The 17,642-nt window shown below is 53.3% G+C and overlaps 2 protein-coding genes across 2 annotated transcripts; one reads left to right on the top strand and one right to left on the bottom strand.

The window, feature by feature from the left end:
• Positions 1-1,751: 1,751 nt before the first annotated feature.
• On the bottom strand, positions 1,752-8,748 carry LOC111147656 (unc-5 family C-terminal like). The gene is made up of 8 exons (XM_022503852.1): positions 8,307-8,748; positions 7,501-7,801; positions 6,539-6,801; positions 5,797-5,898; positions 5,453-5,520; positions 4,498-4,598; positions 4,227-4,340; positions 1,752-2,770 (listed from the first exon to the last, which is right to left on the bottom strand). Exons 1-8 carry the CDS (start codon positions 8,689-8,691, stop codon positions 2,548-2,550), a joined length of 1,557 nt encoding a protein of 518 aa, XP_022359560.1. The 5' UTR covers positions 8,692-8,748; the 3' UTR covers positions 1,752-2,547.
• Positions 8,749-14,772: 6,024 nt separating this feature from the next.
• On the top strand, positions 14,773-17,415 carry LOC111147875 (translocator protein 2). The gene is made up of 4 exons (XM_022504139.1): positions 14,773-14,821; positions 16,190-16,382; positions 16,744-16,885; positions 17,132-17,415. The coding sequence occupies exons 2-4, from the start codon at positions 16,210-16,212 to the stop codon at positions 17,330-17,332; spliced, it is 516 nt and encodes a 171-aa protein (XP_022359847.1). The 5' UTR covers positions 14,773-14,821; positions 16,190-16,209; the 3' UTR covers positions 17,333-17,415.
• Positions 17,416-17,642: the final 227 nt, after the last annotated feature.

Here is a 17,642-nt window from a genome sequence, read left to right as displayed (position 1 = left end):
GTTGGACACCACGAATCCATACATTGGTGTGAGTGTCACTCAGCAGGTAGATGGGGTGCCGAAGACACAGGTTACTTCTGAATACTGGGGCCTCTAAGCCTACAGACCTAGGCCAATGTTTCCTGCTTATTCCCCTGCCAGCTCTAAACCCCACACAAAGAAGTTTAGGAGGGCTCTACAACATGTGTGAGAGCTGAAGTCCCAAGTTTAGTGTTTTAGGAACCAGGCAGGTGGCCTACAAGGAAAAGGGCCAAAGGTAAAGTCACTTCATCCAAGAATGATGAAGTTTGGAGCTAGAGAGGTGAGAGCTTTGCTAATTAGCACTAGAGACAGGGCTGAGTGCTAAGTCTCCTAACACCCTCCCCCCAACACTCCCAACACGCCAGCCCTTGACTTTGGGTGCTGGCAAATACATGCCAAGCAGGTGTGATTTAAGAAAAGAAGGATCCATCCTCCAGAGATGGGGCAGCCTGCCACCTACCCCTGAGACTTCCAAACATCTCTTTCCAGGCACTGGGAGCCCATTCTGAGGAATTAGAGTGGGGGTCAGAAGGCATTCCGTCCCGGCATAGAAACCCCTGTGACTTCAATGCACAATTCCAGAAGACCTGAAACTCCTAAAATAATTCATTCCAGCGTAGGGAGGAACACGAAATAAAGATGCCTTGGGCTGGTATGAAGAGCAAGGAAGAGACTTGGACTCCAGGAAAGAAAGATGCTCTCAGCATCCCTATCCTGAGCCAAGGAAGCAAGGAAAGCCAAAGCACCAACCAGGAGGGTGGGACACAATGGAAGAGGGAGGAGGTGGAAGGGCCCCACCCTGAAGGCTCACTTCTAACAGAATGGGAAGTGAACCTCCCTAATTTACCACTCTGAACCCAGACAGTTTTCATTCTGGAAGCACAATCTACAAAACGCTTCCTTCCAACCAGCCCCCGTCGCTATAATTTGACCAAATAAAACCATTCATACCCACATCCAAATTTATCAATTTGAGCAAAATACAGTTAATAACAAAGAAAGGTAATTTTCATATTTTATTATACAATATTGTTTACTATAGAAAAAGCTTTCATATCCTTTAATTAAATACAAAAGCAAAGCATTAGTGTTGCCAGAGAGATTGCCTGCCCTTAAAAAAATTAACAACACCTGCTTGCAAACAAAAGTATTACTAGAACTGAGTCAAATCCTTTATTCTCTTCCCAGGCCCCAGCCCACTAATCTCTTTCCTATACAGAGTCTAACACATAGTAGGGGGTAAATAAATATTCACTGACGGAATGGTGTGTTCTTTAATCCCCATTGTTTATTTCCTGACCCTAAACTGGATCTTGATTCATGGGGTAAAATCCTCCCCCCTCATTCATAGGGTAGCCCAGGGTCTTTTCATTGCTTTTGATACATAACATTGGTTTAAAGCTGCCTGAGGGGAAGGACAGGGGGCTTCATGGAGTAAAGGAAACCCTCAAAGGCAGGCACAGTGACTCTGCAGGGTTGGGAAGATGTTAAGACAGAGAGTAACAGGGAGACAGATTCAGGGATGCAGAGGCTGCACGAAATGGTGACAGCAAAATGAAGTCAGAGAAACTGAAAACTCACACAATTCCAGTTAAAAAGACTGGGAACGAACATTCATCTTGAAGTTTCTTTTCCATTTTGATGTTTTATGATGGAGATAATAGCAGAGAGAGAGGAAGACAAGGCAAGGAAGGGAAGGCAGAGTCAAAGGAAGACAAAGGAGACGGGTGGATAGCCAGGCATGGCTGACCTTGAACCCTGGTCCTCCCCTCCCATCACAACCACTAGGCAGCTCCTTAACACCTCAGCACCCATGCTCACTTCTGGCTTCTACTGTTAGAAGCCAGAAGTGTTACCATCCCCTTCTGGCCCCACCCAAAGATGGCTGAACCACTCCTTACTGTCCCTACCCTCTCTCCAACATCCTCCATGAAGCCTTCTCACTGCTCCAGCCCACACTATGCTGCCTCCCCTCTCAGCTCCTAAAACACGTCTGTTCATCCCACGCCCACATGTCCTAACCACAGGGCACTGCCGTTTTGGCATTGGCCCTCAGCCCGTGGGTGCTTCTTGACTCCCAAAAGAGCACTGCAGGTTTGTCAAGCTCCAAGCCCCATCTCCTCTATCCCAGGATTCCCCGTGATACCCACTCCGATGCTGGGTGTCACGAAGCGCTCAGTGAATCCCAGGGGACTGGCCAGTCCGCAAGGAATGCCAACAGGGCAGTCTCCCAGCCCACTGGTCAAGGAGTTTCCCGGAGGCCAGCCAGGCCTGACCATCCGCTGGGCTCCTGCGCCCCCTGCCGGCCAGGACGGGACCTGTTCGCAGGACCAAGCGGGTCGCAATTGTAGAGGAGGCGGGCTATGAACGCGCCCGGGGTTCACGGTGGCCTCAGGCACTGTCGCAGGGTTCTGATGAGATGGAAGGGCAGGACCAGGAGCACCAGCTGCATTCTTCCTCAATGTCAGGGGACCCCCGGGACCCAGAGTGCTGCGGACGGCGGCCCGCCCCGCCGCCTGGGGGTGCTCAGAGCTTCTCGTCCAGCTCCAGGCCCTGGTTCTCCTGGGCGCCCCCGCGGACCGGCGCCGGGCTACCGCTGTGCGTCCCGCTCAGGTAGTTCTGGATGGCCGAGGCGCAGTCCAGCCGCTCCATGACAGTCATGAGGTAGTGCAGCTCCTGCAGGCTGCCGTTCTGCTCCTCGAATAGCTCCAGGATGGCTGCGGCCGGGCTGCGCTGGCAGGACAGGAATCTGGCCGGGATACAGGCTTGGTGGGCGCTCTGTGGCCGGATCTACCCCATCCCCCAGCTCTGGCCCTCATCCTGCTCTTACCTGCCTTCAGGGGACTGGGGTGGTGGGAGGGCCCGGGGCCTGGAGACCTGCGATTATCCTGGCTCAAAGGCTACTTCTCTCTCTAGACCCCGGTTTCTTCCTCCTTCACCGGGAGCTTGGGCAAGAGGGCCTCTAGGGTTGCTTCCATCTCCCATAATCTTAACTGCTTTCTCCACGTCCCCCACCCCAGACATACTCTCCCCTCCTCCTCCTTCTCCCCCAGGCCACCACATCATGCCCACCCGTGAGGAAACAGTTGTTCTAAACCATGGCTTCACCAGGACCCTTCCCTCTTCAAAAACATTCCAGAGTCTCTTCCCAGGACTAGCCAAGCCCATACTCCAGACCCTCAACTTATCTACAACTTGGTGTTGCTGTTTTTTCCTGACATTTTCTCCCAATCCCAATCCCAAACCTTCCTGCTCTGAGCCTATCCCTTTCCCACTTTGCACACCACACCCACAACCAGGTGTGCTACTCCTTCCCAGCAGAGGGGCAGCTCCCCCCTTCCCTACCACCTCCTCCCTAAAGCCCTAATTCCCACCTCCTAGGTGGAGACCACCTGCACCCTCCAGTTCAGACTTTTGGTCTGAGCGACACCATGTCTTCGTGCTTCTTGCTTTAGCTGTTGTGTCTCTGTTCTCAACTTGCTATGCAGCAGTGGATATATACAATACACAAATATGTACAAGAAACCCTGCCTTTATTGTTTAGGCTCTCTGTACCACTTACTAAGGTGTAAGTTCCTGGATGCTGGAACCAGGTCTCATTCACCTTGTATTCCAATGCTGAGCATAGTTTTCCAGGACACTTGATAAATGTGGGTACTTGATAAATGTTTAGCAAACAGGTGATTTTTAAATCCACTCTGCTTTCAGCTGGGTCCAGCTCTAGTCCCATCTCCTGGGTGAAGTCCTTCCTGACCACTGCACTCATAGTCTGGGTTCCAGAGCTTAGTTCAGAATTGTTCTCCTACCGATTGCTGTTGACAGAGACCATGGTTCCATTGCCTGCATTATTACTAACATTTACTGAATTAACATAGACCAGGCACTCAACTACTTGCTTTGTATACATTATCTTATAGTCTGCCTTCTACCCTTCAGGGCACAGCATGTCAAGCACTCAGTATGTACCCAATGTCTTATAAGTTAATTGATTCATTTTTTAAATATTTATTGAGCACCTACTCATGAGCCAGGCATCATTCTAGATACTGAGAAAATGGTAATAAACAAAAAGAGCTGCTCTATTGTGGGGAACAAGATAGGGAATAGCCATTCTCTGACTGACTTGCTGCAGTCCTCAAGGTGTCCCAGAAGCCCACCACCCCACTCCACCCCCCTCTCCCAACTGCAGACCTCGTCCCTCTTACCGAATTTTCATGCCGCAGAGCCCCAGGTGGGAGGCCAGCCGACGCCAGTCATTGCCCATGATGCTGTTCGGTTCCAACAACATCTGCAGTTGCTCAAAGAGTTCTGGGGGCAGCCTGGGGTGGGAGAGGTGGGATTCTCAGAGGGGAGGATCAGAGAAACCCAGTCTGTTCCACACACACCCCAAATGGTGGATATGCCCTGCAGGAGCCGGGGATGGGGGAGAGAATCCCAAATGTCCCGCCACCAGTAGCCCAAGCAACCCCACCTCACCTGTTGCACGGGGGTGGTTGAGAGACAGGGGGTGGAGCCACCCAGGACTCTTCCTCTGATGCCTGGAATCTGAGGATTTCCATGTACTTGGTCTCCAAGCCCTGAGCCAGCAGAGGGTCAGGAACACACTTAGGGATCATGAGACTTCCCCTGAGCAAGAAACTGGAGAACCTGTCTCCATTCCTCAGATCCTTCAGCCTGTCACCCAGAGCTATTCTACCAGGAGATACAACCCTGCCCCACCTAGCGTCCCTTCCCCTCTGCTCCTCTGACCGCAGAACTTCCAGCTTTAAGTTTGTCTACTGAGCTCTTTGGGAGCTGAGACATGAAGCCAAAGAGGGTGCAGCCTAAGAGATCAGGAGAAGTCTCGGTGAGGTCACAGGGCAGGGAAAAGTCAGTCAAAGGTCGGGACACTGAACTCAGGCATGTGCCTCCTTCCCTCCATCCCTTGGTCCCTCCTTGCAGGTGACAACCTGAGAGGTACTGGCCTACTCTCCACTGAGGCACCACCACAGCTCCCCAAGGACTCTCAACCCTGATGTCAACTCTTCCCCCTCAGGAGAGTGGGATATTTAACTCTCATCCCACCTACTCAAGCTCCCCCCTCCCCAGCTGCTCTCCACACTGAAGATACACAATATCATCTCTTAGGTGCAGACAGTCAGCCTAGAAAGAAACCACATTTCTCTGATGTCCAAGTTCCTCTGGGCTAAGAAATGGGCTTAATCGAGGGTTTGGTTCTTTTACCCTCCTACTGGATTCATCCGTGGATAGACAAGAGAGTCAGGGATGGAGGGCAACTTGGAGGCCAGGTGGTCTCAGCCCCTGGAAGAATGCCACCCACCTGCTTGATTATGTGATTGAGGCCAGACTTACTGGGCACCAGACTCCTCGCCCACTTTGCCCAGGGCTCCCCCAAACCTTGCCCTTGCTTTGCCCCTCAGCTCCAACTCACATCCTGGAAAGTGTGCATGGTGACAATGATCTCACTGGTAAGTGTGGAGCAGTCATCATTCTCATTGGCTACAAAGAGGAGAGGACACGGCAGGTCAGCAAGGGCAAAGCCTGACATAAGGGAGCAGGAGAAGTGAAAGGGACTCCACAGACAGGCTTTCAAAATCTGAAGGCACTGGGCAAGATGCTCTATCTTGCTCTCTACTAAGATCAGTTGTGACTCCTCACCTTTTAGAGAAGGTGTGCATGCATGCCTAACCAAATAAGGAGCTGCAGGGCGGTGGGGGGAGGTGCGGGCTTGGGAAGAAGGAGAGGGGAGGAGGTGGACCGGGTCTTCTGGACTACCTGCTTTTCTCCGGAAGCAGAAGGAACGGAAGGGGCACTTTCCATGCCAGATGTGGAGATGGGGAACCAGCTGGCAACTGCTCTCATCCACATTCTCCCAACCTGGAGAGGAGGCAGAGTGGAGGACCTCAGAAAGTGGGGTCTTCCACGAGTGTTTGAGGATGCCTACTCTGCAGCAGGAGTCATGCAGGGTGCAGTGGGGAGGCATGAGGCGGGAGCGAAAGCAGGAAGGTGTCTCAAGTGGATGTGAGTCCTCAGAGCCTGGACAGGGACCCTGTGAGCAGCCTTCTCTTACTACCGCACATCTCCCACACACACAGCACACAGGCCTCCCACCTCCCATCCACGACCCGCAGAAGCAGCCATGCATCTGGGCTCTGTCTACGAACCACACAGATGTCCTCGGCCCCGTAAGCAAGTGCAGCAGCCTATGCCACAAAGGAAGGGGGGGGGGCAGAGAAGACTGGGACCCCTCCTCAGAACTAGCCCCAGCCAGGGGAGGCAATAAAGGCCTCCGCTCCCCTTGCCCCTGCATCATCCTGTCCTTCCACGGAGGGGCCAGGACCAAATGGACCACAGAGGAAGGAAGTGGACAGAGCCCGGGGCTCCCGCAGGCAGCCACAGAAGCCAGAGATCCCCTTGGAACCCCCTCTTTTGGAAGCCAAAAGAAACTCGAGGTTCCCAGGTTTCTACCCTCTCCCTCTAGTAGGGCCCCTGCAGCCCAGGCCCCCATCTCACTCACCCTCAGAGATGTACTTGAGCTTCAGGCACTGGTCCCCGCGGGCCCCTGTGAAGTCGAAGAGCTGGCAGGGCCCACGCAGGCGCCCCCCGTGGGGCTGCTCATTGGTCACGGCCCACTGCAGGGCACAGGGTGTGTTGTTGAGAAAGTAGATGCGCAGCTGCAGGTGGGACTGCCCTGGCGCCAGCGGTGAGCAGAAGACAGCCAGCTGCAGCCATTTGTGGGCGTCCCGGCCCACAGGCGCCTCCAGCACACAGGTGTAGAGACTGCAGGGAAAGATGGGGACTGGGGAACTGGGGGCCCCATGCACCTGCCAGCTGGCTCCTAAAGCGCTAGGAGCTAAGGAGCGCAGTCAAGGGGGGAAGTGAGGGGGAGTCAGGCAGGTAGGGGGACAAAATGCGAGTCACATTGAAGTGACCATCACAGAGTGGGGGAAGGGCCAGCAAGACTCCTCCCGCGTGGGAGGGAGGGAAGGTGGGCTCAGGGCCACTGTGATTCAGCGTGGTCCTACACACGGCTGGCCCTGTCGTGCTCAGTGGGAAAGAGAGACAGAAGGACCTAAGATCCTGGAAAGACAGAGCTAAGAGCAGACATGAGATGGGAGGGGGTCTTGGAGAACTGGAGGGGACAGCCTGCCCTAGCCCTAGATGGTCCTGAACAGGGACATAGGGTAGACACAGACAAGTTTAGAGAGACAAAGGTGGGAATGGGACAGACCCTTCTAGATGGAGGACTGGGGTGGTAGGTGTAGACGGGCAGAGAGCCTGCCACAGGGGGCACAGTCCTGGACAGGGCTGGAGTGGGACAAGCTGCCCTACACACTAGGACAGAGGGAACAGGAAGGGCCACGGAGAGTGAAGGGGTTTGCAGGCCGTCTGGGACAGATCAAGGGGCAGTTCCAGACAGAAAGTGGAGGATGAGGCCAACCGAGACAACGGGCAGGAAAACTGGGCCGATGGGCCTACCTGAAGTGGGAGAGCTGGATACAACACTCGTCCCTGGAGGTGTGGGCCCCAGGCCGCCCCAGGGGCCTCCAGGCCTTGGTATCAAGCAGGGTTGTGTTGCTGCTGTAGGTACGAGCATGGCTGGGCTCCTGGGCACAGTGCTTAAATGTGAGGGTGCAGGGCTTCAGGAAGGAGGCCCCATGGGGGCCACACGCCACCACAGGGCTCACCAGCCCCTGGGCTCGGGACAGTGATGGGGCGTCCAGCAAGTCCCACAGCAGGATCAGGGACACCCTCTCCTGGCGGCCCACAGCCACAGCTCCTGGGGAGAACAAGAGTTGAGATGGGCCAGACAGGCAGGCTCACCCAACCCCAGTGAGGCCAGGCCACACTGGGAGGGGAGGTGGGACAGGAGCCCAGGAGAAAGATTGCCTAGCAGGGCACATGGGGAAGCAGTGTGCAAGGAGAGAAAAACTGAGCTGACTTGTGGCGTAATCCTGAGCAGGTCACCCTCCCTTCACTCCTGGGCCACCACTAGCCCTTACGGGACTAGTGGGAATTTGCAAGAGGTGCTCTTGCTCCAGACACTTTCCATTACTGAGAATTGTCATAACACACTGTTCATTTCCACCTGGCACTTGATTTCCTGTCAGGGAGTTGTCACAAAAATATGCAATCTATCCATCTTTGGAGTCAATGAAGTCATAAAAATATAAATAATTTTCAAAATTATGGAGATGTCTACGAATGATGCTCCCTGTGGCATGACACCCTTGTGCAACACACAAGGAACAACTCTAGGCTGAGAAGGGAGAAGGTGCTGTTACCTGGTGGGATGAGCAGAGAGATGCCCATATCCTGGAGCATCAGGCAGCCACCACGGTGATCCACCTCTCGAGCTGAGAACACCAACAACTTGTGCATCAGCTGACGGATGATGGTCTGGCCTTGAGTGGGTGTGTGCAGTTCCTGGTAGAAGGCGGCCATCTCTGGCAGTGTGGCCGGGGCACACTGCCTTGAGGACTCATTTTCCGGTAAGGGAGTGGGATGGGCCATTGGATCCTCTTGGCTATCCAGCTTCCAGCAGGTCCCCAGCAGCCAGCGAGGACAGTGCCATCGAAGGCACTGGACCAGAAGGAGGGCACTCGCCACCGGGACACCCACCAGCAGTAGGAACCGGGCCGGTTGGAAGGCACTCTCATCAGAGCACATCCGCGTGGTCCCTCGATGCTGCCAGTTCCCCTGCACCCCTGGGCCAGCCAAGGCCAAGGACCTGGAGGAGGAAAGAGGCAGTGCCAGGTAAGCCTTTTCAATGTCCTGGAGGCCAAGGCTTAGCTTCCAGCCAGCGGCCGTGAGGGAGCCAATCGTCTTCATTCCAGTGCATCCTCGATTAATACCTTTATCAAAACTTCCCCTATCTCTGTCTGACTCAAGAATCTGCCATGGCTCCCCATGGCCTAGTACATCACATTTAACTCCCGTGAGGAGGGTGTAAATTCAAGTGCCACCTTGGCCACTGGCTGAGCAAATGTGTCCTATTGCTTACTGTCCCTCAGTTTCTGCATCTGTCGGAATACTGCTCTTGATCTTCACAGAAAAATCTTTAAGTGGAATAGCAAGTTACAGAGAACTAGACATCCTCCAACCCCATTAATGTAACTAGCAGAACTGTAGACAAGTATAGATACATATTTACGGATCTATACATGCCAACCACAGAGAAAGTTCTCGAACAGTACTATGCTGTAAAAATATAATGTAAGTTGGGTTGCCCAGGTGGCTCAATCCGTTAAGCATCCAGCTCATGATTTTGGCTCAGGTCATGATCTCATGGGTCACAAAATCGAGCCCTGGGTTGGCTCCATGCTCAATGGAGAGTCTGCTTGGGATTCTCTGCCTCTCCCTCTGCTCCTTCCCCATCACTCTTTCTCTAAAATAGATAAAATTTTTATATATATATGTATACAGACACACATATATATAACCTTCCATATATAAATCTCTAAATATATACATTTGTATGTAATATATATATTTTTATACATATGTAAATATATATTTATTATATGTAATATATATAAAATGTAAGCCACAAATGCAATTTTAAACTTTCTAATGGCCATAATAAAAAGGTCAAAAGAAATAGGAGGAATTAATTTTAATAATATATTTTATGTACCTACCCCAATATATTCAAAATATCACTTGGGAGGAAATCAATGTAAAATTACTGAGATATTTTACATTCTGTTTTCCCACTAAGCCTTTGAAATCCATGTGTATTTTACACTCACAGTGCATGGCAGTTGGGACCTATTAGTGATTCCTGTCTGGAGCAATGCAGGTCTGAGAGGACTCACCCCATGCTATTCCCCCCAGTCACTACTGAAACAGACAGGAAATTAAGAGGGTGGAAGGTGTGAACTAGGACTTTCAATTTTCTTAAACTCTTTTTCCTGAATTTGAATTTTTTCACCCCAGGCATGTATTTTATATTAACTTTGTAATTCTTTTGAAAAGCTACCAAAAGTTAAACAATAATTACCACTCAGGGTGATTGTGAGGATGGCATGAGATCATGGGGAAAGCATCTGCAGATGATAAAGCCCTGCCCAAATCTGTTTGTTTAGGCCCCACCTATTGTCAGAAAGGTCAGAAGGTAGCTCACAGGGACCTGTGAACTAGAAAGAGTAACACACTTAGACATGGAAGCAAAACGAGAAAGAAAACCAAAGTTTTCTCCAGTGAGGCTGGGCAAAGGCAGGCGCTGACTGCCTGCCCACCTGGTTACCAGCGGGGGCCTCAGATTGGAACCTGGCCCTTCCAGCAGCTTCCCCATATGGTTGCCAGACCTTCCTGAGGCCCTCTAGAGCCTACTGCCCTCATTCTCCCTGAATCTCCAACACCCTACACTCGGGCCAGGCTGGGGTCCTCACACCCGCCTAATTCCAGCCTCTGGCCTCTGCTCCAGCTGTTCTCCCCATCTGCCTCACCTAACCACCTGGACCCCCTCCCGCTCTACAGCGCCTCCCTGTGGTTCACCAGCCCTTGACATGCTCACCCCTCCCAAGTTTCTCTCCATGGCCATCCCACCTTACAGAAGGACCCTTGACTCTATACTGTCACATTTCCTGAGCACCAGCTGTGTACCTCGAACTGTGGGATAAAGATGATGTCTCAGGAAGCTCCTGAGGGAATATGATTCATTTGCTCTGTAACCGAGTTCTGGGTGGCATCATAGCCTCTTTCAAAATCCTGGAGATCCCCATGGTTAATTCACTGGGATCTGCACTAGAGAGAGGTTTCTGGCATCCGTTCCTCCCCACTCCCTTCGCTCACACCCCAACCCAGAGCTGAGGCCTCTCCTCAAGCTTCCAGGTCCTTCCATGCCCACCTTCTTCCTTCCTTCCTTCCTTCCTTAGGGCCCACGAAACCCAAGCCCCTTTCCTTGGGTCCTCCCAGAAAGGGGCAGAAACTCCTCTGTAGCATCAGGATTAAGGACTGCGGCAGGATCTATTCCCCCCACCCTTACCCGGTCCCCATTGAAAATGTAGACAGAAAGGAAGGTTTGGCATTACTCCCTTTGCCTTTCAGTGCAACCCTGCGGACACACTGCAGCATCTTGCTTCAGCCAAAGGCCCTGGCAGGGCACATGAGTGAAGTGGGTGAGATGGCAAGGCCCCACATCCGGTGGAAAAGGGGGCTGGAGCAGCCAGCTCCCCTTCACGCTGCAGCCACTCCAAAAGGTCCTCCAACATGAAAAATAATTGGGATTATAACTGCAGTAATACTGGTTATCATTCATGGAGCTCTACCCCATGCCACTGTGTTGGAGCACTCTATGTGGCCCATCTCATTTGATCCTCAGAGTAGCCTTGTGAGTTGGGTGTTGTTTTTACCTCCGTTTCCCAGATAAGGAAGCCAAGTTTTCTCCTCACCATGGAGGCGTATGGGAGATTATTAAGCTACAACTGAAGGCAGAGGGAAGGATGAACAGAGATGATGACTGTGTTTCAGAAACATTACCTTTCTCTCTCTGCCCCCTTTTCCCCCATGGGTCTTTCTTCCTTTCCACTTCTAGAGGAAGTGAAGTTGAAAGAGAAAGAAACAAAAATAAAGTAAAAATAAATGGAAAGACCCAAAAGGCACATCCTTGGTTCCACGGTGCGGGACAAACCCCTCCCCTTGCCCACAAAGGCACCGATGGCTAGTTAACATGAAAGAAAGGAGGGACTCCGCTGTTTCTGGAGCAACAACCTTCCTGGGGCCTCCAAAGACCAGAGTCCAAATCCCCTCCACCCCATTGGATGGCGCAGCAGAGTCTCCCTGCCCAGCTTCCCAACCTGAAACAGTTGGCATATTACTCCCCAAGGCCCCAAGGGGCCTCTCATGGGCAGCCCATTCATTAACTCTCCCCCAGCTAGGCCCCCTTTCTCCCAGGCTGGCAGATCTCCAAGCTGCTTGGCCCTCACTCCATCCTCCCCTTAACCCTAGGAGGAGGAAGGGTCCTGAATCTACAGCAGGCCAACCAGATAAATGTAGCCTAGACCTTTTCAAACCCATGCCTGCCTCCTTACTACCCATGGCTCCAGTCTGCCTTGCCCCTGACCCCAGACTATCATGGGTAGCAGGTCCCCAAGACAACGGTGCTTTAGAATGCTGACATCACTTGTCCCTCGGAAGTTGCCTCCTCCAGCACAAAGATCTGGATTCCTGCTGTAACACTCTGCTCATGTCCTTTGAGGTAGCTCTCAACCCTTGTCCCCCATCACTGGTTCTTACCATGCCTACTCAAACCCTGCCAGCTCATTACTGAAACACATAAAAAGTACCAGACGGATGAGTCCAAACCTGCCATGGGCAGCGTTCATCAGCATAGTCCACATTTCCATAGTGCATACAACAGGCTCCCAGATCCTCACGCCCACTGAGCACTTGCCCCTGCCCTCTTCTCCTCTAGCAGAGGCTCTCCACACTCTGGCTAAGCTGGCCTCATTGAGCCCCAGGTGGCCCCATTGCAATGCCCACCCTGCCCCCGGCTGCCCCAGGGTGTGTTCACCTTACCGTGTAGGTGCTCCCAGAGGCTGTTGGCTTGCCCAGGAACAGCAGTTCCTTCTCTGGGAAATCAGCCAGACCAGGTCACCGGGCCAGCAGACAAGGAGAGGTGGGCGGGGAATCCGGGCGGAGCTTCCCGGCAATGACCTGCCTCCCAGAGCCCTAAAGAGGGGTAAAGGAGTCTGTCCCTATCTATTGGCAAAGTCCAGCCGAGCTGGAGGAGTAGCTGAGGATCCCAGAAGTCAGTCTGAGTCTGGAAGGGAGGGGACAGCGAAAGAGAAAACCTGGGGACAGGTGAACCCCTCCCTACAGTGCCCTCTGCTGGTGAGTAGCTGCTCCCACCAGAGGCTAGGGAAAGGGCAGAAGGTAAGAGGAGGGAGCCCTGACAGGAGCTTCTCAACAACAGCATGCACACAAAACACACGAAGGACAGGATGGAAAGGGGGGTTCTGATCCCATATATGTCTGAGCTGAGGCCTGAGATTCTGCATCTCTAAGAAGCTCCCAGCTGATGCCAGTGCAGCTGGTCCAGGAGCTTAGACAATGTCTGGTTGCACCCTTTCCTGCACAGAGATGAGAGGAGGCACTGAGAGGGTTAATGACTCACAAGGTGCTGGCAGCATTGGGGTGTTCCCCTATCTGCTTCCTGCCCGTGTGCAGTGTGCAGCAACGTTGGCAGGAGCCCTGAACTTGGGGGAGAGCAGACTTTGGGCTGTTTGCCAGCCTGAGTCCTTTCATAGAAATTCTGCCTCAGAAAGTGCCAGTGGAATGAAAGATCCCCGTGAAGATGGATTTTTTTCCCCAACTGTTTGCTGCTGTACTCTTAGCTCCTGATACAGCCTGGTCCATAGCAGGTATTGAATAAAGACTTGTTGAATGAATGCGTGGACCCACTCAGAGAAAAGAGGATGTGTTCTGGCCCCAGACTACAGACACTGAACACAGGCGACTCATCCATTGGCTGAGTACGCTCAGGCAAGTTACTCGACCCCTCTGAGCCTCCCTTCCCTTGTCTGACAAATGCAGATAATATGATCTACCGCGTGAGGGATAAGCATGGTCGTTATTGAGCTAATAACTGTAAAATGCTCGCCACAAAGTAGATGCCCAGTTAAGTGGTAACTGTTGTCACGGTGGGCCCCGTGGGCTGGCCTCCTGCTGTCGAGGACCGAGGTGAACTCCCCAGACCCCCAGGTATCAATCATCTCATAGAACATAAGTAACTGCCCCTGCTTTCATCTCAGTTAATGATTGCTCAGCCTCTTGTCCCTGACTGCAACCTCCTCCCCTCTGCTGCCTTCCCCAGGGTAGAAGCCAAAGGATGGGATAAATTCCCAGGGCTAACTGAGTCCCCAAAGCGGAGAGATGGGGCAAAGGAATGATGGAGGGCCGCCAGCCTGGGAAGGGGACCTCAAGAGTAAAGGACGAGCAAGGGAGAGGTGTTCAGAAGTTTGTTTGTTTTTTTAGGATTTTAGAGATTTTTTTTAAGATTTAAGAGAAAAGAGAGATCACAAGTAGGCAGAGCAGCAGGCAGAGAGAGAGGGGGAAGCAGGCTCCCTGCTGAGCAGAGAGCCCAATGCGGGGCTCAATCCCAGGACCCCAAGATCATGGCCTGAGCCGAAGGCAGAGGCTCAACCCACTGAGCCACCCAGGTGCCCCTGTTCAGAACTTTTATAGGGACAGAAAGGGCGGGTGTTAGTCTTTGCTGGACAAGGCTCTGTGTGAGTCACACAGGAGGCTGCTTTCTCCTCTGAGTCATGAAGTTATAGGGGTTTGTGAAAATCTGTCAAACTCGAGTTCCAAGCCGGGAAGGAGCATGCCAACTGGGCTATAACCAGAGGCTGCGTCCATGTATCATGAACTCATTTCCAAGCTGCTGGCACTTACTTCACTTGGGGGGTAACCCCTGTTACAGGAAGATCCTGGGGAAATCTGAGGGTCCCCAATACCCCCGTGGACACAAGCCAGTTCACGGGATGTGGAGGCCACCAGCTTCGGTAGGCTTGTGGCCTGGGGCTGAGCCAGCCCAGGGGATCAGGCTCTCACAGTGCCGAAGCCTCGATCTTTCTAACAAGTCCTCCAGAGGCCAGGACCAACAAACCAGGGGACCTCTCCTAAAAGGAACCCTTCATGGCCATGGAGACATGCCAGTGCTGCCCCCTTGTCATTGGAGAAAGACAGGCCAGATGGGAGCCTCACTCCGCCCTTCTCCTGGTCCCCCACCCTCTTCTGCTTTGCACAAAACGGATATCGTCGGGGATTCATCCTGGGAGGTATGCTGCTTGAGGTAAGAGGAACGCAGGCCTGGGAATAAGGAGGCAGCAGCAGAGTGTGGAAAACAGGAGAAAATAGGGTGTGGGTGCGGGAGGAGCCTTCAACACTGAGCATAACAACAGAAAGAGAGACAAGAAGTCTGGAGATGAGCGAATGGCCAGTGAGAGGCAGAGAAGTAGAGAGACACAAGGGCAGGTAGGCCAGGGAGCCCTGTCCGTGGAACCTCCAGGACGGACAGGGGCCCTGGGCAGGAAAGGATGAAGTAGACAGTCACTCCAGGACACTGAGAATCACCACATCTGTCTTCCTTGCAGTCCCGGCAGTCATGGGAGGGGGCTGAAGTACCATGTACAAATGAGAATGATACCATGTGGGGGCTGGGGGGCCTTGGCTGGAGGAGGGTCTGTGTCTTGTTCCACATGCAAATGAATGTGGCAGCTTCTTAATCAAAGACCAGGCAGTTGCTTCCTTGAGAAGTCAGGCCACAAGAAAGCTGAGCACTTGTGTCATGGGCTCAGTCCCTCCAGAAGTGGAGAGGTGGAAGAGGGACCTCGCCAGCCCCCGAGGGACTGGTGAGACCTAACGTTTCAGAGAAAGGAACCCAGTGTCATTCAGCTAAGTTCAAATAGGGCAGCAGCTCAGGCTGCTGTGGGCCTCTTGGGTCTGCCAGTCTGGTGTATGGAGATAAGCCTGGGGGCCCATGGGCTGCCCCATTTTTTTTTTTTTTTAAGATTTTATTTATTTATTTGACAGACAGAGATCACAAGTAGGCAGAGAGGCAGGCAGAGAGAGAGGGGGAAGCAGGCTCCCTGCCGAGCAGAGAGCCCAATGCGAGGCCCGATCCCAAGACCCCAGGACCATGACCTGAACTGAAGGCAGAGGCTTAACCCACTGAGCCACCCAGGTGCCTGGGGCTGCCCCATTTTTGACTAGAAAAGACCCCCAGGGAATCTCTGGATCCTGCCTCTCTAGTCCTTCCAGGCAGGTTATATCAGCTTGGCTGAGTTCAGCGTAAGGCAGTGTCCCTGTCAAGGGCCTGCTGTGTACCCGCCAGCCACTACGGGAGGCAGAAAAGACCGTCATACTTGGACCTGAACTCTAGGAGTCAGATACACAGGAGAGGGAAGGAGCCTTGCACTCAGAAGTAGTTATCAATACCGGACAGTATTTTCTGAGTGCCAGAGAAAGAGCAAGGCAGTATGGGCTAGCAAGTGCAGGATGGGAGCTGGGCCAAGGTGGGGAGAATGGCATCTCTTACCAGACCTCCCAGGAGGGGCTCAGGCCACAGTACAGTGTCAGGTAGCAGGTGGAGACAGTCAAGCAGGCGTGGGGAAAGGACTAGGAGGGAGGCCCACCAGCAGCATGTTGTCTGCCTTCTTAGATTTTGCATCTGTGAGGGGAATGCAGCCTCACGGTGCCATCTTTTTGGCCCTTCCCCACCTGGGGCCCGTCCTGCTCTGGCTGCTCACCCGTCATCAGACGTCTGGTTGGGACGACAGCCCAAAGAAACCTCCCTGGTGCCCGCCTCACAAAGTCTTGCTGGCAGGGTGGATAACCATCTACTTTGTCATGGGGTGAGCACCCATTTCTCCTGCCTTGGCCCTGATACCTGTGAAGATGGGAACAAGGCCCTGCACCCCTGAACTACTACTGCATTCTGGACTTCACAAGGACGGCATGCCATCCTGCCTCTTGGGGGAGGGGGGAGTCCCCTCTGCACCTGACTAGGACTCCAGACAGCCTAGTTCCTCCCCCTCTCCGAGTTTCCCCATGGCCTCCCCCACCTCACCTTGCGTACCCGGCTCCTCCCACCACCTCCGGCTGGCCCTCAAGGGATGCTTAGACATGCCTGCTCCCACTTCAGCCCACAGGACTTCCTTTTGGTAACCAAGAGTCCTCCCTCCTTCTGAGTGTTCTGCCACCATCTCTCCACAGCTATGCCTCCTACCTGGTGTGGAAGGACCTAGGAGGGGGCTTCGGGCGGCCCCTGGCCCTGCCTCTCGGCCTCTATGCTGTGAAGCTCGCTGTCAGCTGGGCTGCCCTGATTCTCTTTTTCGGAGCCCACACCCATGGTCTGGTAAGGCATGCAGTGGAAGTAGTGTAGGAACAGGTGCGAACACCCGTGGCCCCCAGAGCAGATAACACAGTAGACCAATCGAGTGCAAGCAGGTTAACGGGTGGGCAGACTTCTCTGAGCTCTGGTTGAGTGCCCAGACCTCAGCAACTTGGCTCACTGGATCCAGGGTGCTGCAGAAAGGCGGAGGGCTCAGTGCTCAGAGCAACCTACCTGACTGCCCTGCATCCCCGCCCCTCCCCCGTCCAGGCCCTGCTGCACCTGCTGCTGCTCTATGGACTGGTGGTGAGTACAGCGCTGATCTGGCACCCCATCAACAAGCTGGCCGCCCTGCTCCTGCTGCCTTACCTGGCCTGGCTCACCGTGACCGCTTCCATCGCCTACCGCCTGTGGAGGGACAGCCTCTGTCCAGACCATCAGCCTCAGCCCATGGGGGAGAAGAACGACTGAGGCGGGTGTGGAGGGAGGATGGCCAGGGTAGGGTAGAAGAGAACGCAGGCAGGGTTGTGGGGCTATTTGGAGGAGGAAGGGAGAGGACGGGGGGCCAGGTTTGATGCATCCCTGAAGATGACTCAGCCCAGGGTGGTCACTGTCCTGGGTCCCCTGGTGCCAATTTCCTTTCCATTTCAGAAACGGGAGAGGGGAAACTTATTTTATACTTAGTATAAATTAACTAATTCTGTATTGATAAGGTAATTTAGAAATACCCATTAATAAAATCCTTTACAAAATTTGAGGGTATGATGCGAAGGGCGTATCT

The sequence above is a fragment of the Enhydra lutris genome, unplaced genomic scaffold (genome assembly GCF_002288905.1).
Source record: "Enhydra lutris kenyoni isolate GAN:26980312 unplaced genomic scaffold, ASM228890v2 scaffoldscaffold17, whole genome shotgun sequence".
Lineage (NCBI taxonomy): Eukaryota > Metazoa > Chordata > Mammalia > Carnivora > Mustelidae > Enhydra > Enhydra lutris.
The sequence above is the reverse complement of the archived record's forward strand: the minus strand, read 5'-3'. Positions and strand labels throughout refer to the sequence as shown.